Below are 24,082 nucleotides of genomic sequence, written 5' to 3' on the forward strand. Positions count from 1 at the left end.
ACCAAAACCTAGCATCCTCATATGATAACACCAGCTTTCTTTTATCTGAATGTTCTTTCAATTTCATAAGCATAAACAAATGCTGTTATCCCAAGGAAGCATTCACAGCACAAAGGAAGCAGATAATACACTACTGTAAATCTTGATTAGTGCCACTTCAGATTCCTGCATTATGTCTTTAAATTCTCTATCATAACTATCCTGCTGGCTTGGATACTACCCTAGGTGGAACTAAGCACCAAACAACCTAGGTGAATGCAACAGCATATGTGCTATTAATAAGAAGACAAACAACTTTTCATTGTTCACTGACTACACTAATTGTTTCTCAATAAATGGAGCACATCCTACGAAAGTAAAGTTACAGAATACCAATAAATGGTGTTTGTAATGTTAGAAAGAAGAAACTATTGTAAAGATAAAGAATAGAAAACAAATTTTTGCTGAGAAGAAATTGATTTTTGCATATGAGTCACTATTACCTGTAATGATATGGCAGTTAAGTGCAGCTGTTTCTTTGGTACAGATTCATTCAGTAGGTTATCTGTTCTTCAGGGACTTTTAAAGTGTTTTATATTAATAATAAGTTTTATATATGCTTCTACTATATAAAATTTATTGTGTTTTAGTGTCCAGTGTTTATCTTGTTGCAGCTTCAGATACAAAAAGATAAATGTACTATATTCAGTAAATTGTCTTCTCATCACAAATCCTACCCGCTGATACTGAAAAGCTAAAATAAAACTTGTAATAGTACAGCAGTGTGGCACAGAGTCAAAATGCATCTTCACCTTTTCTAATACTCAGTGTTAAAGCAAAAGACTGGCTGTAATTTACAGAAAGAAGTCTGATGAGGAAAAACATTAAAATTATATACAACTTCTCGTAACATTAGTTAATCAGTGCACACACACATATACACAGTAAATCACGTAATAACACATAGAGGCCGGTAGTGTAATTTTTGTGTTGCCGTGCCAGGTTCTCACACAAAACCGGTATGAATCTGAATCTACTTCCTTAAGGGCGTAAAGCTATGATCTCAGGTAGTAAATTTGAAACTATTTTACACAAGACCCAGGAATCTGCTTTGGAGGAACAGATTTTCTGTTCTATGTTATAGGAGGAAATGACTTTACCAATGCATCTATTGTATTGCATAAAGTAGGCAGAACATTACTGTTCTGATTCAGTCTATTGCCATGACCACTTTTTATTGTTAAATTCTGAAGCCTGAGTTAAGAAGGAGATATGATATAAAGGTCAGTTTCTTATGAATATGGCTTTCTGCTTAGCAGCCGTCAAGTCCATATGGAGCCTTGCATTACATAAAAATCCCCCTGAAACTGCCAAAGTCAGCAAAAGCTTCATAACAATCAGTTGGGGTCAAAACCTTGTCTTTAAATTAGGGAATACAGAAGAACTATGTGACATAAAGGATATGCCAGGTTAACAAGTTAAACCAACATTTTGCTAAGGCTTGGGGATTGCAAGCTAATAATAATTAATGAAGGATTATGAAAAATTTATTTTAAAGTAGAAATGAACTTTATTGAGAAGAGGACATAGTGCTATCTATGCTAAAACTACAAAACCAGTTTATCCAAGAGGTGAATTATAAGTTTATTTAAATCTTGCAATAGTCATAATCTTTAAGGCTTGGCCCCTGTTCTCCCATGAAATCTGGTATTCAAGGTAAAGTTGTGAGAGAATTATAATGATAGAAGTCTCCACTGTACTCATGATCATCCCCTGTAAGAGCTGGGGTAGGGGAAGCCCTGAAGAAGTCATATGAAATAGTTTCTGAAGACTTGTACACGTAGGAACTCCTCTGATCAATGATGTCAAAGCTTAGAAAACATTACACAGCTGGAAGATGGTCTATACTGGAGAATACGTTCCTTTTACCACATCATAGCAATGAAGTTCTACTTTTTTTCTTTTTTTTTCTTTTTTTTTTTTTTTCCTGAGAATATATAGTTTATACTATGCATATTGCTACTTACTTTTTTGCAATACCTACTTTCTCAATTTGCCACATTACCCTGGGCATTCCTTTCAGAACCAGAGTGAAGAGGGATGCCGTTTGGACTTATTTATTTCTTCAATGGCAATTTCAGATTCTTTCTCAACTAGATTTCACACAGCACAAAAAGGAACATATTCTCAGAAAAAAAAAAAAAAACCACCAAAAAAACCCCTGTTTGGGAAGCTTTGTGCCAGATGAATGGAGAACTGTGGGTTGAGTTTGGGATTATTTGAAGAAAGCAATCCTGTCTTCTCTCATGGTCCAGGTCTACAGAGAAGTTTTCCTTCACCTTTCCTAGGAGGGTACAAGGAAGTTAGGGCGTTTCAATAGGAAATTATGCCAGAGGATATAAATCAGCAGAGGAGACAGCGTGTAGATGTGCACCTTCTGTGAGAGAACTTTTTTTTCCCTTTTGGAAGTAGTGAAGAGTCAGGGAGGTTTCTGTCTGTCTGAAGAGAAAGTGGGGACAGGCAAGGAAGCAATACTCTTCTAAAAAGATAAAAACAAACTTGTATGCAATTTTGATCAGAAATTCTGATCAAAAGGCAGTGGATGGAACAGGAACAAGGATGGAACAGGAGCAGGTATTCAAATACTTCTGAAGAGCTGAAAAGGGTGCCCAGAATATGAAAAGATGTGTTTGAGTTGTGAAACAAGTAATTCTTTTGAAGTGGCAACTAAAGTAGGGTGTGCTAGAAAAAAATTAAAACATCCTTTTGAAATGGAGCTAACCTCCTGAAAGAAATTCTACAAGCTGGATGAGAAGTCGGTGTTCATCAGGAAACTATATATATATTTTATTTTACGGTATCACAAAGTTGTCATAACAGTTGTTGTATACCATCAGTCTATTTTTGAAGAATTTCATCCATGCAGTGTAAGAAATTCCATAAAAAGTAAAATAAAATAATGGAATGCCAAGGAGGAAGGGGCATTATGAAAAAAGAAATTCATCAGTGGTAACTGATGAAAAATGTTTGTTTCCTCAAATGGGAATTAACTGGAGGACTTTATTACCAAGATCAGTGGTTTCTTGCTGCATGTTACACCTTTAACTCTTGAAGATGAAAAATATCTCTTTTTCCTTCTGTGTCACCAGTTCAAACATAATCTGAAGTGATAATAACTGAACTGTTACCATCTGTACCCATTTCTGCCTTGGAATCGGATAGTTGCTTTTAAGAGACATTAGTGAGGACTGCTGCTGAAAGAGAAGGTCCCAATCCCTGACCACAAATGTTCCCACCAGCTCCCTTGTGCTGGCACTAGAGCTCACACAGCCATGTGGTGAGCTAGTTCAGGGAATTGATCCAACTGAGAACAGCAAAGAAAAATAAAACAATCAGTTTTCAGCTGAATCTATTTCCTGAGATAATCCTTGAACAGCTGCACATGCTCTAGTGCCAGGATTGGCACAAGAGAGACAACAGGAATGCACAGCCAAGACAGGGAGATGACTTACAGTGATCATCAAACTGCAGACTTAGTCCACTGCGTACACTAGACCAGTGAAAAGCAGTGCTTTTCACTAATTCTACTTCAAAATGGATGAACCTTGGACTAGATGGAAACAAAGTGGTATCTCTGAAGCTGGGATTTCAAAGATAAATGTTTAACCACCTTGAGCAAAGCAATGTGAATGAAGCTTGATGTTGACCTACAGTGGACCACATTTTAATCTTGAACGTCTGACCACTCTGCCCCAGATGGTACGTTTTGTTAAAAAAAAAAAAAAAAAGAATGTGAAAGCTGGGCTGTTTACACAGACTGGTAAAAAGTTCTGGAGGGACAGATACTAAGAATTTAATGATTTAATGTATCTTCACAATGCTGACTATAAATGCTTAAGATTATGTTCTCAAAATTATTTTAGTGTAATAAAGGAAATAGAAACCACCAAAACTTTTAAGTTACATTACAGCATAAGAAGAACCATGTTATTTCCACAACATGCTCAAGACATAGTAAAGGTGTATTGTTTATTTTTATGGAAGTTATATTACATTATATGACTTGTAATGACATTTTTTATTTATTCAATGGAATTTCCTACGCAGATATTCCAAGGAATTTGCCCATGGTACAACAGGAAATGATTGTCAACTTTGTACCAAATGTTAGCTTTTTTTATGGCGAACATTCTGTTACATAAATTTCCCTGTCTGATTCTTTATATGCTCCAATCTTCGTACTTAAGAACATAGGATTTACACACAGAAATGTGAGAAGATACTCCTACATTTTTTGTGATTGCAACAGTAAACAGCAATCCTGAGATGCTCTTCAAACACATTTATTTCCATGAATTGTCGAGACTATATTTTCCTTTTGACATTTAATGAGATTATTTTTTAGAGCAGTCTTAAGGTCTTTCTGAACAACACGTTCAACTAAATAATAAGCAATTGTAGTTCTCTATCATAGTAGTTAGTATTCATTTTTAACATTTTCTGTCAAGACTTTCAAAATACATGGGGCATTTACAGGATCTCAGTACCATGCAGTCACATGTTACTATGGAACCAACATGTGAAAGTCTTCTTTGGTGTTTTTTATCGCACTGTCAGTGTTCGTATGAACCTTCAAATGCAATGAATGTGCAGTCTCTAAAAAAATGAGAGTAATACGGGTTTTTATTCCACCATGCTAACAAAGTCTTGGGGAGTTTTAAGCAAGAATTAGTGACACAACAGACTATAAAGAAAATACTGTTTCAGTGATCCCTCTGGGAGCTGTTAATCCTTGGATCACTGACACGACCGCCCATAGCTGCTCTAAAGACGCATTCTTTTTCTGATGGTTCAGTGCATATTTTATCCACAGATTTTTGACATAGACCATATTGGCATTGAAGAAACAGCTATAATTTACTGTGTTTAATGGATGGCTACCTAAGTCCCTTTAGCCACAAGTTATGGACATGAGAGGCTGTTACTCTCCACAGTACCAATGCCTGTCTGGGGAGGTATACTCCATGGATTACCGGCAAGGTGGCTTGTCAATGATTACTCTCTTCCAGTTAAATTCCTTCATGCTCTTACAGACCATCATTCACAGATTATCAATGTGGTATTACTGACAGGAGCAAAATACAATGTCTTGAAATTGTTATATTAGGAAAGACACCAGGAAACTGCAAATTCTTTCAATCCATCCAAAATGAACATAGTAGACTGTAACTTCTTTGGAGCTTGTATTGTATATGTCCTGTCAACATTACACAGGAGATTTCTTAAATAGTCTAAGGATCTGCAGAGTAGATGGATGTTTGTGTATATTAAAGAGAGTAATTGCTGTATCATTCACACACTACTTCAAGTATGTGCCCATGGAATCTGCCTGACACGTATCCTTATAAAAAGAGAACAGATGTTACAAGCAAAGGAGCCACCTCACCAACGTAGTCATTTTACACAGAGAAATTTTTTTATCATGGTTTTAATATCATACAAAACTGGCACCATGAGCCTGGTACATATCAGAGAAAAGTCTAGGGAAACAGAAAGCATGACAATTTAAACTATTTGAATAATGAGAAAGTGGGGAAAATTACCTCATACTCCTGTGAGAACTTCAAATTGTCATTTGCTTTCAATCTTTCGATGTGATCTGCAAGTTCCAAGATAGGTATTGGGGGATGACTGGCCATACCTGTTGAACAAGAAAGAACAACAGAATTTAAAGTAAACTACAGTGATGGCATCGCTCTAAAATTTAGAAAATGCAATAGTTAGAATGGCTAGAAATGTGTAAGTAGTAAAGATGTTGTATGTGAGAGAAGCAGGCAAATAGTTTGGTTACTCAAAGCAGGACATGCTCTGGATAGATAAGCTCTGAAGCCAAATTAAAAGAAGTCACCAAGCATATTCCCAAAGCTAACAATCCTAGTGTAGAGGAAAGAGTTACTGTCATATGAGTCAATGAGGTTAGCTAGGCATGGAAAAATGAGACAGTTAGACCTGATGTCGACCTCTGCTTTGAGTAATGACTCTTAATGTCATTTCAAACTCCTTCTCCTGCACTGCATGAAATGGAAACTCCATTGAATTAGATGAGGAAAGGTGAGCCGAGAAACAGACACTGAAAGAGCCCTAAAGGGGAAAGAATAGTGTTTTGACAGAAAACAAAGTGACTTATGCATAATCAAGAAAAACGAACTTGAAGAATGAAGGTTACTGAGGTAACCGGAGACACCTGAACCTGCAAAGGAAATGGTGAAAAACAAAGAAACCTCAAACCAACATAAAACTAACTTATAAAATAAATTATAAAAAATGAAATGGATAGCTTGAGGATTAATAATAATAATGCATCAAAGTCTAGAAGACTGACTACATATTCTGACTAAATTAGAAATACTTAAATATTTTATGAAATTTTGAGGTGACTGACATTCACATGCAACTATGAATGACTAGAATAACATGCACGATTGCTTTTAGACAACAGTCACTGAAGACAACATTGGACATCAGACAACTAGAACTTCAAAAATGTTTTCACTAGTAGCAGATTGTAGAGGCAGGGGTTGTACAGTTTGGCTGGACACACATACTGACTGCACTAGTACCTTAAAATACGCTTAATCTGAAACCCCATTTATCAACCCCCAAAAGTACCTACAATCTACTTCAGGTGTAAACATCTTTGTCCACTGATGAAGATGCTGAGTGAAAAAGAAGAAGAGGAGCTGGGAATCAGAGATAGAGATGGGCGTGGAAGGGAGTATAGGGACAGCGAGGCAAAAGAAAGACAGAAAAGATGTGGGGTCAACTAGAACAATCTGCCAGCTGAAGATTTGCCAGGCAAAAATTTGTGAACATGTTTGTTTCACACTATTAGTCTTCACGACCCTTCTCCAAACTGTTTACATTCTTCTCCTCATGCTTTATACTATCACACCTAAAATGAAAGTGAGTTTTCATTGCTTGTGGAAAGAAATCAGAGCTGGCTAGAAAAATTAAGCTAGTGAACCCCAGGATCTCTTGAAATTACAAAGGGAAAACAGTGATGACTCAAGGGGGCTCAAGCTGGAAGCCATGTTGCACAATGCAGTTTGCTTTGTCACCGTGAATTTCAAGAGCATGCCTAAAGACAGTTAACTTGCATTTCCTGTAAACATAGCTGAAAATGACCATGTGCTTACAACACAGTCACGCTATAGCATGTTCTTCTTTTTTTTTTTAAATTCTTGTTTTCTTTTTGATTCTTTGACATTTCAGGCATCATACTAGAGTCTAAAATAGTGTCCAGCAGCACTGGCCCCAATTCTTCTGACCCTATACATATATATTTATATATTACCTTCATAGCACATCTGTGATGGTGAGACATTATTTAAAGTAGATATTAAGACAAGCTGTCAGTCAACTAACAAAGCAGAATAGTCAGATATAATGGGGAGATTTCTTATAAATTTCAATTAACAAATTAGTCCATAAGAACTAATTTATTTGAATTAGTTCTGGTTGTCTCCCATTTTCTTAGAAATTTCACTTAATAGAACTTGGCTATTCTCAAAATGAGTGTGGGTGACAGTCATCTAACAATTACACTGATTGATCCAGATCAAGCACCCCTATGGAAAATATGTGAGTGAAAAGGCACAAGAGAACTCTAGATTGATCCAGAAATGGAGGTGGACTGATGTACATCTAAAACAGTGCTTGAACAGAGAAAATAATAGAGACAAAGATGTTTAGACCTTTTCGAGCGAATCGTGGGAGAGAGTTATTATCATATAAGGACTGAGTGGTAGTTTGGCTAGAGAGGGAGGACACAGAGCCAATCAGGGAGGCGTAGGGGACTGAATTACTGCTCAAAGCTGTAAAAAGTAAAAGCCAATCGGAAATGGGAAACAAATTAGTAACAGCAGTAGACCATCATAATCAATCAATCTTGTACATACAGGCAGTTCAGACATGCACAAAACAGCGTCTGGAAACTCAACTAAGAAGATGTCTAAAGGTCCAGTTACCCTACTGTAAACATAAAGAACATAAAACCAAAGAGAATGAGACTTGCTCAGTACATGATAAACCTGACTAAATCACCAGCACCATGAACACAAATCTCAATAATTAGCTTACTGTGAAGGAATTTTTTTTTTAAAGATGCTGAACATCCATTCTTTTTTAAGCTATTTTTGTTTATATGCTCCTCTGTATGCCATCTGACATTCCTAAGGGGAGATTTCATATTAAACACTTCGTGCAAAATGAAACTTGACATAAAACTTTCTTTTCTAAGGAAAAAAAAGAACTACTTACAACTTCAGAAATTGGCAAATTTTGACTGCATATAACCCCTTTCTCCACAACTCATTTTAGGCACTGACACTTGGACACTTGTTAACTTTCTTCAAATAATATTTTGCAGTTAACTTATGAAGTAAAGTAATTGCATTTGGTATATTTTCATCTTTTAAATATATAAAATGTGTTCTACCGAAATGATAAAAGTAGCTACTTTTTAAAAGAACTGCTGGAGGACTTTTGTTATGTAATCAGTTTATGAATCATAACAAGCATCATAACAGAATATGCTATGAACATTTTAAAATCTCATCATATCTCATTCAAAAGCATGAGGCTCCTACTGAGCTTAACATGAGTTGCATGTGAACAGCAGGTGTAGAACTTGACTCAAAAAACCCACCCAAAATACAGCTAAACACACTTATTTCTGTGGCTACAAATAAGAAAATACACTTCTTTGCTGACACACCTCCACATCAATCAACATATGCTATGAAAACACAAAAAATTAAAGACAAAATACAGCTAAATTACAACAGATCCTGTGACATGCTAGAAAGTCAAAAGGAACACCATGCTGAAAACATGCTTTCAAACTTTCTTTAAAATACAAAAATAAAGAGATAAACACACTTAAAAACTCAAACAGAAAAAAAAACCCAAAACCACCACATGCAAAACACAGCTGAAATTGTATCCGTAAGAAGCTTTTATTTCCAAATTTAGTAGAAGATTGCCAAATGTGATTGATCTTACGCAGCCTAGTAGTAACCACTCCACATGAATTAAATGAGAATGTATGGTTTAATTACAGTGTAGAATTATCTTCTGGTTAATCTGTGGTAAATAGATGACTAAGAAACATGGGACACCATATGTGCCACAATTCCAAGGAAAAACTGAGAGAGCAAGGTCAGAATTCATCTGCATATTAACAGACGTTAAACCTGTTAAGTATACTCCTTTACCCCACTGAAACAGGTGGGTGTTTTGGCCTTGTCGTTAGTGAGTTAAATTACAATTTTGTCTGTTGTCAGGGTTTTTATGGTAAGGGCTTTTAAAAACATTTAAGAAATGAAACATTTGAGAAACACACATTTATTTACAATTTGGACCTGTAGATAGACATGCCCACAATAAACAAGGAAGTTAGAAATTAAACAAAGTGCATATCTGCTAGCATACAGACTACAATCTAGATGAACTGAAAATGTGACACATTATTTTCACAGAAATTTCTTTCTGAAATGAGTTGTATTTCAGGTCCACATTAAATTAGTACTCTGTGATTTTAAAAACTGATTTATTACTGTACAAAATTAAGTAATTTCTACTTAATAACACAGAATACCCTCCCACACACCACTCCATGTTGATTAAGATGTCCCTTTACAGAAAAAGGAAGGAATCAGTAACAGTGGTTACTGTTACTGATACTTACCCTTATCAAAAAGTTAGAAAGAAATACATATTTAAAATTTGGACATGGAAAATGGAAAAAATGAAAGATGACCCTGATTCAGTAGGAATCTGGCATCCATGAAAATTTAGCAAGGATGCCTTCAGTATATTTGACAAAAAAATTACTGTTACTTTAAAATTTCTTTTTCATACAGTTAGAGCTGAGTCAGAGAGTGATCTTACATCTTGTGTACAAAGCTAAATTTACAAGATTAGCTCTAGAGAAGTATGTCGTTCTGCAATAGCTATTCTAAAATAGTTACCAATGTGTATATAATATTGCAAAATGAAGTCAGTTTTATTCCAGAAGAATTTATTTTCTTCAAAACTAGATTCTGGAATGAAAGTAATTTTTGTTCTGTATCAAAGACTTAGCTCTACCAAGCAGCCCTAGGGGCTCTGTAGCCTCACAGCAGAAGACCCAGCTCTGAGTGAGGTGTAAAAGCCTTCTACACTGAGAAAAGGGGACACCTAGTTTTCAGACCCTGATCTAAAATTGTTCAATACAATAACATGTTGCAAAACTATTGGCTAAAATCCAGAAACAAAAAAAAGTTAATCTTGTGAGGAGCAGAACTTTAAACTCCATCTCCCAGCTAAGCAGATTTTGATTGCCTCTAGGTTTGAAAGCAACCAAGTGGGGTATCGGAGAAGTGCCATTTGCACTCTGAAGCCTATACCTGGTTTAGATGCCTAAATCCTTCATGTGAGTCAAGTTCACATGAATAGCTATATGTAGGATCGCTCACTGTGAGAAAGCTATTCCAGTCTGTTTTTGCCACGGAGACAAACCACAGCACTTCCCTCAGCATTGTCATGATTCTCATAAACAGAAATTGTGTGGATAAACTAAGGGAGGAAATTTCCTGCTAACTTGCAAAGCAGGTAACTAAATCCAGACATCACTTTTTCCACTTTTGTTATTTGCACCTTTTTGCTCTGGAACTGTTTTACCCTTTTTCTACTTTATCTTGAAAAGTGGAACTTCCTTAGGAACTCAGGGAGTAAGTGTTTTGTGAGCACTTACTTATCTAATAAAAAAGCAGAGTCTTTAATTCAGAGCTGTAATAATTATATTTATTTTTCTTGTATTTCAAAGCATCTTATTTAGTTCGTAAGAGATAATGAGATAATTGTTTAATTGGCACCCAATTACACAAATTACTTATAAGTGTGACACATTTTATACTTAAAGGAGAAAAAAAAAAGTCACTTTTGAGGCATGACTCAATTTAGTTCTTTGGCTGATTGACAGATTGAAGTCTTTGCCTGAGCCTTGGGTCTCTCATAACCCACTCAAACCACTTAACATCAGTTATTTTCCTCTGTGCAAAACCGGGCTTCCTCATTTGATTAAACCTTTTGTGAGGGCTTAATTACTACCCCTTCCTTACCTTTACTCTTCCATGTGGCATAGAGACTTCTAAAATTTGTGCCCCAGGTTAAATGATTTTTATCCTGTATTTCATAGGAAACATGTAGAATGGGAAGAATGTGACTGACTTTTCCTCAGCTACTCCAGTTCCGGAAGAATAACAGACTTATAAATGAAATCCTGTATGCTACTGAGAGACTGGGTATTTTCATGTTTACTCAAAGAAAGCTTGGCACAGCTGTGAACCACTCACTGACATATGGGCTTATCTAACAAATATACATTTTTGGATACCGCATATGGACATGGGATCTTGTTCTCAGATGTAGAACTGTGGGCTATTCCAAATGTCAAGACAAAATGTCAAATTTATCTATGGAGTTACTCCACCCAGTGAGGAGTGAAGTCAGAGATTAATTTAATCCTTCCTGGACATGGTAAGATAGGAAACCCTTTAGGTATGTACTAAATTAGTGAAGAATGAAGTTCTGTATTGACATGACAAGAAAAAGTGAAAGAAAAGCAAGGCATTTGCTGTGCTGGTAATTTAGACTGTGGATTTTTACGACATCTTCACGCTGAATTGACAATTTTATGACAAGTACAACATAACTGTGCCTAAATCATTGCCTAAATATCACCAAAGATAAAATATTGCTTTCCCATAATTTATTTCAAAAAGTTATGCCTAACCACCTGTATTGGGAGTATTTTGTACTTGTGGTTAGAAATTCAAATTTACCACAACAAGGGTTTCACTTTCAAATTATTTTGATAGTTATATCTGATCAGACCTTTCATTACACATAATATATGATTGCTAGCATTTTTGGAAAGAGGCTGTTTAGAAATCTTTTAAAATATTAAAGTTTATGACAACCCAGAATTTTATAGGACTGTCTCATTCACCTCTCCTAGTGAAAACTGGCAATCTGGATATGCCAATGTAATTTAAAATTTTCTTCTCTAACACTTCTTCACATTACGCATTCATTATAAACTTTTTTTTTCCCCTCCCACTGGAAGCAACTGGTGTGCCTGGAAAGCTCCAAGCAAACTGTGGATGCTTTCATAATCTAAATAAATAAATCATTATAATAACAATGATGTCAAATCATCTATCCTGATGCAGTTGTACTGACTTGGCATACACTGATTATTAAAGTACATTCACCACTCTGTCATTTATTTTATCTATAGGCAATGTTCAGAAATGGTAACATCTTACAGAGTAGATAAGGCCATCGTATGAGGGTGACTGCAGATATCTCAGTAAAGGAAACGCAACACATAACCACATCAGCCCCAATTCCTTCTCTCAGCTGCCTGCTTTGCCCCAGCAGTACCCTACTGCCTATTTCTGCCACCTGGTAGAAAAGAAAAAACACATATCTGACAGTGAAAGAACAACAAAACCAGCAAAACTGGTGTCCTGAATGTACAGTCTTTCTGTAGTTTCTCTACATTTGTTTTGAAAAGCTTTGTCTTGCATGTTATTTAACGGAGTGTTACTGTGTGGAGTTGGATAAACATTCCAGCAGGATCTAAATAAAGAAATTAAATTCAGCAGGATTTTAATGAAATGATAGCCCTAATTGAAGTTAATGTGAGTTAAGTGAGGTTCTGCTTTTACTAGCACAAGAACTGTACCTTGACTTCACTGGGGCTAAGTTTACATATTAAGAATATGTTAATTAGCAAGTGTTACAGAGCAAGACAAATCTCCAGGGGTAGGAATTTTCTCCTTGGTATTTGGTTGCATGATGAGTAACATAACGGCCTGCCCTGTGCTAGGGGTCTTAGGTGGTACAACAGTAGGAAAAAAGATCGTAATTTGATTTCTGTACTATATTTTTAATAATAATTTTAATCCTTCATTTTGTGAAAAGCTTTACAGCAAAAAAAAAGACCTCATAGTAGAAATGGATTGCAGATGTTCTGCTCAGCTAGCTTCACAGAAAACTGCAAACTTCCCAGATAAACTATAGCACTGCAAGGAAAGGTACACTTCCACGCCTCTCCGGTTCTTTTCAGATCAATGAAGTGGAATTATGGTGTCTACGAGTGCCACAAATTCTGCCATTTCTTAATAACTTTACATTCTAAACGTAAATTTAGAATTAATTACAATAAATTAACTTTATATGTAAAGTTGTTAAGTCTTGGCAGCATTTTTTTTCTGCCCACATTTTATTTTAATTTATGATGAATACTAAATGGATAGGTGAGACTCCACATCGAAATACATGGACAGCAGAAAATTATGCTTATATACCTACTTATTAAGCCATCCACTCTACTCAGTATATATCTGTATACGGATAATGACTTGTTTTAGGCATAAGCTAAACTGTAAGAACTGTAATTTTTCTTTTCATGTTTCAAAGACTTGTATGTATACTTCTATCTCTGTAACAACCTTTAAAACTTTGTATGAAAGCGCTGGATAACATATGAAACCTTTGCTCAGTAAGGATGAGTCTACATTAATATTGCAGTCTCAGAAGCACAATTGTGAATCAAAACTTTCAATCATTTCCATTTACTGCACTTAGGTTCATATTGTAGAGAGGTCCCAGAGCACGTCAACAAGATGCCCATATTCAGATGAAACTAAACTAGAAGATGCACTCCTGAAACACACCTAATTTTCCCCAGCTGCTAAAGAGCATTCAGTGCACTGGAACAGACTAAAAAAGCAAGGCTGGGGTAAAGCTCAAGCCTCCAGCCTCTTCCCTTTCTACCTTTGCATATGCATGCAGTCTGGAAGTTGCGTCTTCAGCCCCGGATTCATTGCTCTGCAGATCCACTCCTGCTGGGGCAACACTATCTTAATATAGCCACTGTTTAGAAGATCAGAAATGAGATTTGCAAGTTCAGTTAACCCTTTTGTAATGCTTAGTATGTCAGCTTCTGCAGCTAATCTCTCAACATCTCAAGTACTTAATTTCCTGCCTTTATGAGCTTGAGTTCATTATTTTTTGTACTTAATGTAATAAATTTGACAAACACAAGGCTCAGGAAGGTTCGGTAAGTAATTAACATCAGACCGGGACTGTGTGCAATCATATTGTAATAGAAAACAAGCCTACTGGTATATATCATGATAAAAATAAAGCCAATTTAAAAAAAAAAAAAAAAGACTCATAAAAAGGTGGTAAAAAAATCAATACTATTTTAAGTATTTCTCTCCTGGTGTTTCTTGACTTTAAGAAAGTCTTTAAGAAAATGATGCTTAATAAATAAAATAAGTAAATAAAATCTTTGGGAGTGTGTTGCTTCTACTTCAGAACTGCTGTCATGTTAATATCCTCCTTGACCCTAACATACAGCCTGATTTTAAAAGACAAGACCATTTCTCTAGTTAGTATTTCTTTTCTGTATTGTACATTTGCAAGGTAGTGAAACTTCCAATGATGTTAATGGATTACCTGATAATGCAGTAGATAAGAGGGAAGCTTATTTACAAAGAAGTAGCTGTAAGAATATCGTTAATAAATAGAGGGATGTACATTTCCCAACAATCTTTTCTAGCATTGTTAGGTTTAACTTGGAATTTTAGCACATAAAACACATCCATACAACATATATGACTTTGGGGTCTTCTTTACAGAACTTTGATTTTGTTTCATGCAGGATTTTTCTTTAAATAAAGAAATTACAGAATTATTTCCAAAACTAACAAAGAAATACATTGTGCAAAAACTCATAAGCAATCAAAATATATTTTTCTAAACAATCAATCTTTCTGCTCTGTAACAGCACCACTAATCAGCTTGTGATCACAGAGCTCTCAGTGAGGTACTATTGTCTCTTACCCGGAGTTTGAAAATTAAGGCGTCGCAGCTCCACTGGGTCTGTGGGATGGTGAGAGGGGACCTCCTTGCTGTTGGGTATGCTGCTCTTTCTAGAATCAGATTCAGCCCTCTTCCTGCATAGAGAAGGTGAATACACATAAACATAAGATTGAGGTGTTAGCTTGACAAATAAAGGTGCCTGAGTGTTAATCATTATATTCTAACGGTGAGATGCTTATTTCTGAAAGAGTATTTGATCTAGTGCAAAGGTAAAATAATTATGCATGGTAGGCAGGGCAGCTACAATTTGCAATGGCAAATTGAATCTAAATACAGTAATGTCAGAGGGAAAATAACTGCATTCTGCTCTAGACTGATCCTCTAGATCATCATTCTGGGCACCCGAATAGTTAACTATTATAAGATATAACATGAAACTTACAAAAACTCACACTATCTCTCTTTTAAAAGCTAGCTACCTATACCTTTATGAAAAAGTAGCCAACTCTTGAGCATGTAATTAAAAAAAAACCACGCCAAGTTATTATCATTAAATACTTCATATTTTATACGCACAGCTCTGCATTGCTTATAAAAAATAACCTGCATTCTTTGGGTACTTTCAATATGACAGAGAACAGAACAGAAGACACCTATCCCAGAAGACACCTCTTCTTTTCACTTTCTAGGAAGTAAGAATCTGCTCTGTTGCCTCTCATCTCTGTAAAAGCTGCATTACACAATCTTCATGTATCTGATCACACCTACATATTCAAGGCTCAGATTCTATATGAACATTTCTGATCAAATTAAGACTTTCACTGGAATTATAGTACTCCTGTCAATCTGTCCAAAACAAGCTGGAAAAAAAGAGAGAAAGAGAGAAAGAGAGAAAGAGAGAAAGAGAGAAAGAGAGAAAGAGAGAAAGAGAGAAAGAGAGAAGCGGGGTGTAAGGGGGGGAGAGAGGGAGAGGGAGGGAGGAAAGAGGGAGGGAGGAAAGAGGGGGGACGGAGGGAGGGAGGGAGTGGGATAGACTTGTGTATGCTTTCCTTTCTCTAGAGAGAAGCAGACTCCACGTGTGTTCTGACTCTGACTGTTCTGGTAAAATGGACTCCCATCATTTGAGAGTATCATTTTCTGATGCAAAACATGGAGAACTATGCTACATGAAGAATATCTACCACTCTGCATTTTCATTCAGGAATCTGGAAATTTATTGCTTTAATTTGAAGTGGAATCCTTCTTCACTAGTCCTCTCTGAGTTCCTGAATGAAAATGCAAACTGGTTTATATTCCTCATGTAATATAAAATGAAGATGAAAACAGCAGCAAAAAGTTACTTTGCGAAAACAGAACTGAGATGATTTTAAGGTTTATGACAGCAAAGTCTTTTCCACGTGTCCGATATTTGCTCTAACTTACCACTGGTTTTGGGGTTTTTTTTCTTTCTTTTTTCTAATTGACTCACAATGTGACAATGCTAAATCTGTTATTATTCCATTGGGCTCCCCTCTTAAAAATGCTCCAATTGATTTCTTGCTGTTCTTGAAATGATGAACACCTGGTGGCATTCATGAAAGGTGCATACAGCAAGATTTCAAAGACTATGCAAAGAAGCCAAACAGCAACATTGTTGCAGGAATTATTTGAAAGTTACTAGTCCTATGATTTTATGGGGGAAAAAAAAAAAGTGTTTTGCTGTAAAAACATTCCATCTGTTCTCTGGTAAATACCTTAACACATGTATTAACTTCTCTTCAGTGAAGTGATGAAGATTTAAATCTGATTCTTCTGTTTTTACTCTTTTTTAAAAAATTATTATGGAGCAACTCAGTTGAAAGTCCTTTTTTACTTTTGATTCTGACTATCTCAAACTCCTACCACAGTAGCACAGTGCCCTAAGTAAAGGTGTGTGATGCAGCTTTCAAGAAGTATTTTTATCTGTGTTTCCTTCTCCTGAAGTCTAGGGATCAGTGTAACTGTCCAGAGACAAGCTTCATTTACCTTTTTTCCACTTGCAAGTCAGTACTGGGCAGCACAACTTCATATTAATCTAGTAATAGCACTAAAATCTCTTCTAATCATATATCTGAATACTTACAGGAAAATAGAATGGTTTATTATTTTCCATTATTCTCAGGATCATTCTGGCATTTTTGCATCTTTCCAGACTATACAAGACATCACAGTTCTTTCAGATTATGCAATGGTTTTGAGACAGGTGGAAAAAATCCACAAAGACAAACGAGATCACCATATCATTTTCACTTGTAGAACTGTAAGTCAGCACTGATTCTATCTGTATGGAGCTGTATGGAGATTTAGAGCAGCTAACACTTCAACCACAACCATGCATTCCTTCATCAGCTTTGGTTATAGCAAAGAACCACTGTTCTAACGTCATTAAAACACAAATAAAACCATATGTACATTGTATAGCTGTGCTGTCTCTTGAAAATGTACCTCATGGAGACACAAAAAAAAGCAGTGAAACTTGGCTGCATACGTTACATTACTTTTCAGTGCTGTAAACAATGTAACAGATCTTTCAGTTGCCTTCCTATCAATAGATTACTGTCTACGTTCACTCAGATTGACAGACGCTTTGTCTTAGATCATTATCATGATAACTGTTTTTTTTCTCCTTTTCTGGATTAAACAAAGAGTGATTACTTTTCACTTCTCACCTGTCAGGTTTACTGCTCCATTTTAATGCAGCAAAGAGGGGAGAAAAGGTGAAATGTTAGTTGACCAGCAGCAAACAGGGTAAGCACGACAACAGGAGATGTAAGAAATGTTGACTTACAGTAAAGCTATGTAACTAAACCAAATTAAGAAATGACAGTTCATCAAAATACTTAATGATAACGGAGATAATGGTGAACGGGTGTTTAATGTGAGCTATCAAAGTAATGTTAACATTACATTGACAAATGACTTCTCACTAAGATGTAGTTCCCTCTTACATTCTAGAGAGAAGAGAGATGGAAGGAGGGAGGAGAGGAAAGATGAAAGTGGAGGGCAGAGGAGAAAGGGAAGGAGAGCAAGGGAGGAGAGGGAGAGAAAGGCAAGCAAAGAACGAGATTGAATACAGGAGATATACGAGTTGTATTAATTTTTTTTAAAAAAAGAAAACTTTAAAACTATTTTACAAAACCAGGTAATAAAATGGCAAGAAATTTTTAACAGTACCCTGGAAAGTAAGGTAAGCATAAATCTTCCCCCAATCAAGTATTACACACCTTTTTAGGTTTAGAAGGAATGTCACATACTTGAGGTCTACAGTGATCTATATAGACCTGTAGTGATCTATGATGTATAAAGATCAGCTAAACAGGGAAAATTATTTATCTCTCACCAACAGGTTCTACTATACACACAGTATTTGTCTATCCTTCTGTCTGTCTGTTGATCATAATAAATAGGGGTTCTATAAACTTTTAATAGCCTGGAGTCTGCAATGACCAGATTACTCACGTTATGAAAAAGTCTTTATAGAACCCTTCATCATCACTTAAGATTCCCCTGTTTTCATTTCTGTGCTTTTTTTAACATCTGTTTTTTCCCTTAGAAGCATATTTCTTCTTATAGATCAAGATTCAGCAGGTGGCCGGCAGGTCGAGGGAGGTGATTCTGCCCCTCTACTCTGCTCTGGTGAGACCCCACCTGGAGTACTGCGTCCAGCTCTGGAGCCCTCAGCACAAGAAAGACACAGACCTGTTGGAGCAGGTCCAGAAGAGGGCCACGAAAATGATCAGGGGGATGGAACACTTCTTCTACGAAGAAAGGCTGAGAGAATTGGGGTTGTTCAGCCTCGAGAAGACAAAGCTTCGGGGAGACCTTATTGCAGCCTATCAGTACTTAAAGGGGGCTTATAAGAAAGATGGGGACAGACTTTTTAGCAGGGCCTGTAGCGATAGGACAACAGGTGATGGTTTTAAACTGAAAGAGGGTAGATTCAGACTGGATATAAAGAAGAAATATTTTATGATGAGGGTGGTCAAGCACTGGAACAGGTTGCCCAGAGAGGTGGTGGATGCCCCATCCCTGGAAACATTCAAGGTCAGGTTGGACGGGGCTTTGCGCAACCTGATCTAGTGGAAGCTGTCCCTGCTCATTGCAGGGTGGTTGGACTAGGTGACCTTTAAGGGTCCCTTCCAACCCAAACTATTCTATGATTCTACGATTCAGAGTACCAAAGTTCACTATGTTCAAAAGATTCAAACTTAGGCTCCTGTCTTCTGAACCAAATCAAAAAGCTGCACTTTATAAGAGCAAACAACACAAAGTCTGTCAAGATGGCTTTCATTTCTTTTCCCTACAAAGGGAAACCCACTCCATAAACAAACAAGACTCTAGAAAGATCTAGAATTAGGAACATTTTGCTCTTCATCAGCGAAAGGCTGAAAATAGAGAACTTGTGATTTCTTAAAAACCAGGAGAAATAGCCACATAGATTTATATGTTGGAAAAAAAAAGGGATGAAAGAATGCTTCATGGGGACATGCACTCTCTTTCTAGTTTGTCAGTTTCTGAGATACACCACACAATTTCTAGAGCTCTTTAACATCCAGTAACTGGGTTCCTAACCATCTAAAACCTGTGTAATTGAACATGTATCATACATTCAAAACCAAGTCGAAAGGATTTACTGTAGGTTTGCCTAAGCTGTAGGTTCCAGCAGGGTAGTGCTTTATCAAAATCACTTTGAGATATAAACTGTGACTCAGACAGCCCTCATAATGGTTAGGCATTGCCTCTAGGGGAGACTTAGCCTGCACCATCTCTGTATCTAGGTAAGTGTTTGCCTTTGTTTGAGATTTTGGATATAAATCTTACTATGCTGAATATTTTACTCCATGTTTGAACCAGCAAAAATTTTATTTTCTTGAGGGCAAGAATATAACCAAAAAGAAAGTGATGTTTAGTTAATTTACTTGGATTCCCAAATTTGATTGTTTAGATTTAAGTCCAATAGATTAAAGATCTGCTCCAAAATAATTGTCTCCCTTCACTATGACTGCAGGGTGGTATCACTGCCGCAATGACAGAGAACACCGAACTGGTCACTGGCCAAGTCAGTTCCATTTTCCAAGACATTAACTCCAGAAAGACAGGAAATTCAACTGTAACTCAGGAAAAAAACATTTTTACTGTGAGGATAGTTGAACACTGGAACAGGTCACCCAAAGAGGTTATGGAGTTTCCATTCTTGGATATATTGAAACTTGCCTGGACATGTCGCTGAGCAACCTGCTGTAGCTGCCCATGCTCTGAGCAGGGCTGGGACAGGGCAATCTCCAGAGGTGTGACCCTTTGGTTCTGCGAAATCTGTGAGCTCTTCTGCACACAGTACATTAATCAGCCCCAATTGTGTTGGATATTATATTGCAGCTATATCCGATGACAACAAAAGGTACTCTTCAGTATTTTCCCCATCTATTACTGTTAACTACTAAGCTGCAATGACCTTTTGGCTATATTCTAATATATGATCCAAAAATCTTTCTATGCAGTATCTTTGCTTTCAGATTTTAAGAAGAGTAAATGCAGAGGCAATAACCTTTATACAAACTGACCAACAAATAATAAAGGTGTCAAACATGCACTCCTAGTCTTTGGGACAGTTAAATATGCTTCACACCAACCCATGCAACTTATCCACACTATCTGTGATAGCGTCTGTTTTAAAGGAGGGCAAGACTTCTCCCCTTAAAATGATTCTTTTAGAAACTGCAGTCATCCTTTCTCTATGATTGACATTAAAATGTAAAAGTAGTATTGTAAACCATGAGATTAGCAGTCCAAGTCTGTTCATAAAGGCTTCTATGGACAAAGGGAATTAAGCATAGTTGACCATCATTTGAGTTACTACCCTTCACACTTCAAAAGACATGGTCATTTCCCAGTCGTCTTCTTCCCATTGCACATCCTTCAACATCATCTTCCTCTTTTTAATGTTTTTCGCATGTGTTTTCATGCATTAGGCAGCTGTCCTCTATTCTTTGTTTTCTTCCCTCATCATACCTGTTGCACTTATGCCCCAATATATTCTAGAAAGATACTTGTAAAATTTCCTGTATCCATGAAAATTTCTTGTTTTCCTACTTTTCGTTGCATATTTTTACCATGTCCAACTCCTGTAGCCACAGTAATTCCCTTTAACAGAGTTAACTCAGAAATTAAATGTCACTGTTTTCTCAAAGCGCTATGCTAAATATCCCTACTGTCTTGTCTAGTTATTGCTGTTCTACAGACAGTGAAGCTATCAAACTCTAGCTGTTAGCTTGCATCCAGGTTGCATACTCTAGAAAAAAATATCCAATTATGTATTTCTTTTTTCACAGAAATGGAAAGTTCACAGAGGACCATAGACCAGTAAAACCACAGTCATAATTTCCCAGAGGTTATTTGCCAAATCAGTGCAGTTTAAGAATTTACGGCTTATAGCTGAAAATAGAAAAATAAATAAATACATATGGACATTTGCCTGAATAGTTCTAGTACCAGCAGTAAATAACAGATGGAAAATGTGTCCCCCATTTTCAGTGAATGACAGTCTCTTCACACTACTTGAACAAATTTTACCTGATCATTTGTGGAATATGCCTGTAATTTTTTTGGTAATAGAATTGAAGATTGTTATTATGGTTCCATATATGTAATCAATATTTCCAGAAGCAGTTACACATCTGCTTTATATGCCATTGTTTGGATTCGTTTTGTAGTATGGAAGAAGTTTTACTTTTAATACTCCAAAATAATCAGAAGAAAGGAGTATTTCACTTTTAGCACAACTCTAATGACCAGTTTTTGAAGTGACAGACAGACACAAACAGAGGTTCACTGGTTGCTAATCAATTAGATTGGCTGAGACACTAGGCACTAATAGAAACCTTCAGGAGACATAATATCTGCAAGCAACAGACCGTGTATTATGCTGCTGTATGATTATAGCCCTAAAGAACATTCTATAATTGTATACCTAGTTGGAATCCAAAGCTAACCATGGACTGTTTTTTTACTGCTGAACAGAGAATTCTCTTTCCAAAACCTGAAGCTGGTTCTCTACATGCAACTTCAGAAGTATTTGACTGGAGTCACTTAAGGTGGGAAGAGCATACAGGGTAGCAGAATTTAAATATTTATATGCAGGTGATAGCATCATAGTCATTAATTTTAGAAGACATACTCCATTTAATGAAATTATCCCTAGTGTGCCCCCCTGACAAGGTCACAGCGTCTTTATAGTATTCCCCAATTATACTTCATCAATGTATTTCAAAAATGTATTAGGAACAAAATCTAAACATTAAAATAAACTTTGTGGGTTTGATTCTTTGGTTTTGATTTAGTATCTTGACCCCTGTGAACTCACTTACACTGTAAAAGGCTGCTATGTATAAATTAAGGCATCATACAGAGTTTTCATCTAGTATGTGGTAAGGCAGAGGGAAGTCCTTTGTATAATAGCAAACCTACATCTGTGTCATAGACAGTGAAAGAAGAATAAGTTAAGTTTGATCTCAGTGCAAGATTAGTAGAAAACAGCTACTGATGTTTCTTTAATCTCTCAGTTCAGAGCTTCAAATTCATGTAGATACACTGCCAAATTGAGGCCAACTGTCAAAAGTAAAAACTCAAATTACTTGAGTGGAGATGAAAATCACGTTTAACATCAAGCTGAATGGAACCCCTAATGTATTACTATTACACATCTAAAAATAAGTTTTAGAAAGTCAAATGTGCGAATTCCATACATATTTATATGCAAGCACATATTTTCTTCACAAATGTATGCAAAGTGGAAAAAACATTTAAATGCAGAAACGTTAATAGAGTGTCATCAGCAGAAAAATGTACCCACATACCTGTAATTATTGGAAACTTTCAGTCAATGTACTAAAATTTCTGCAGTGTTCTGGAAACCATTAATAAATACGGAAATATCCCAAAGCAATGACAGTTACTACTGTAGTACAAAAAATACAGTGTGGAACAGTATTATAAAATGGCCAACATATCAGAAAGTTACACACCTGGTTAGAAAATGAAAAGATAAACTTACCTTTTATAAAGAAGTATAGCAATAACAATACAGATGATAAACACCACTGCAAGAACTGGTCCAACAACCCAAATCAAGCCTTCTTCCTCATCTGTAATTGGTTGGGGATCAAGATCCATCGACACAACAGGATCAGAATATGGGCTGGTTGCATACATGGTCTATACAAATAAAATAAATCTTACTTAATGATAAAGGAGTCCATTTAAAATATTAACTATCCTAGATGTAAAATAAATCTATACAAGATAATGATGCAATGAATGCGAAAATGCTATTTTTCTTCAAGTCAGGTAGTATATAAACTTGCAAACTGAATGGTGTGTTGTTATTACTATCTTTATTTTGTGTTCCACATATTAGCAGTGATCTGCAGACAAATGAGTTAACACAGTCCTTCAGAGAACACTTTGCAACTTAAGCAGAGAATGAGAAAATGAAGTATTAGGAAACTGAGGAATATAACCCACCAGTTACTAATTTTGGTTTTTTTTTTTTTAGTTTCATATTGGCTTAACACTATTTCTTCCTGCAAGATGTGAAAGGATACTTCTGAAAGAATGAGAGTACTATAGGGAAAAATAAAGGGGACTGAATAAAGGAGGTTCCTAGAAAAGGGTCCTATGGCAATAGTCAGATGCATTTTGATCAGTCAAAAACTGTCTGACAGAGTGTTCTTACAGAAGATGGAGACAATTTGAATCTAAGACTGAAAAACAGGGGAAGCCACTGTAGAATATGAAGGGAAGCTAAATAGTCAAAGTCTCTCTTAGGGATGGAACTAGAATTATGAATGAACAGAGGCTGTTGAAAATCTTTGCCTTACTGGATGGTGTAAAGCCAGCTGGCCTAGGATAAGACCTGTGATAAGAAAATAATAACTTTTTTTTATTCTGGTCTGACATGAGATGTCTGATCTATGACTGAGTGCAGAGTTAAAATTACAGACAGGACAGGCTGAGGAGCCAGCCTGCTAAAAATGGATCATGTAAAGAACTTTGAGCTACAGTAAAGTCAGAAGTGGAGAATCGTTTGCACCTATTGTCTTTGCTGGAGTGTCTCCACCAGCACTAAACTAGGATTTGAACTACAGCT

General features: G+C 36.3%; 1 protein-coding gene across 2 annotated transcripts in view; it reads right to left on the reverse strand.

The window, feature by feature from the left end:
- Positions 1-24,082, reverse strand: part of PTPRD (protein tyrosine phosphatase receptor type D) — a 1,297,197-nt gene that overhangs the window by 65,306 nt on the left and 1,207,809 nt on the right. The window contains exons 28-31 of one of the 2 annotated variants that reach the window (XM_076363450.1): positions 22,988-23,148; positions 14,941-15,053; positions 7,734-7,853; positions 5,583-5,680 (exon numbers count right to left, since the gene is read on the reverse strand). In XM_076363450.1, coding sequence (XP_076219565.1) covers positions 5,583-5,680; positions 7,734-7,853; positions 14,941-15,053; positions 22,988-23,148 — 492 coding nt within the window. The remainder of the gene's footprint in view (positions 1-5,582; positions 5,681-7,733; positions 7,854-14,940; positions 15,054-22,987; positions 23,149-24,082) is intronic. The other variant, XM_076363449.1, reaches the window with a different exon arrangement.

Source organism: Aptenodytes patagonicus, chromosome Z, assembly GCF_965638725.1.
Source record: "Aptenodytes patagonicus chromosome Z, bAptPat1.pri.cur, whole genome shotgun sequence".
Taxonomy (NCBI): domain Eukaryota; kingdom Metazoa; phylum Chordata; class Aves; order Sphenisciformes; family Spheniscidae; genus Aptenodytes; species Aptenodytes patagonicus.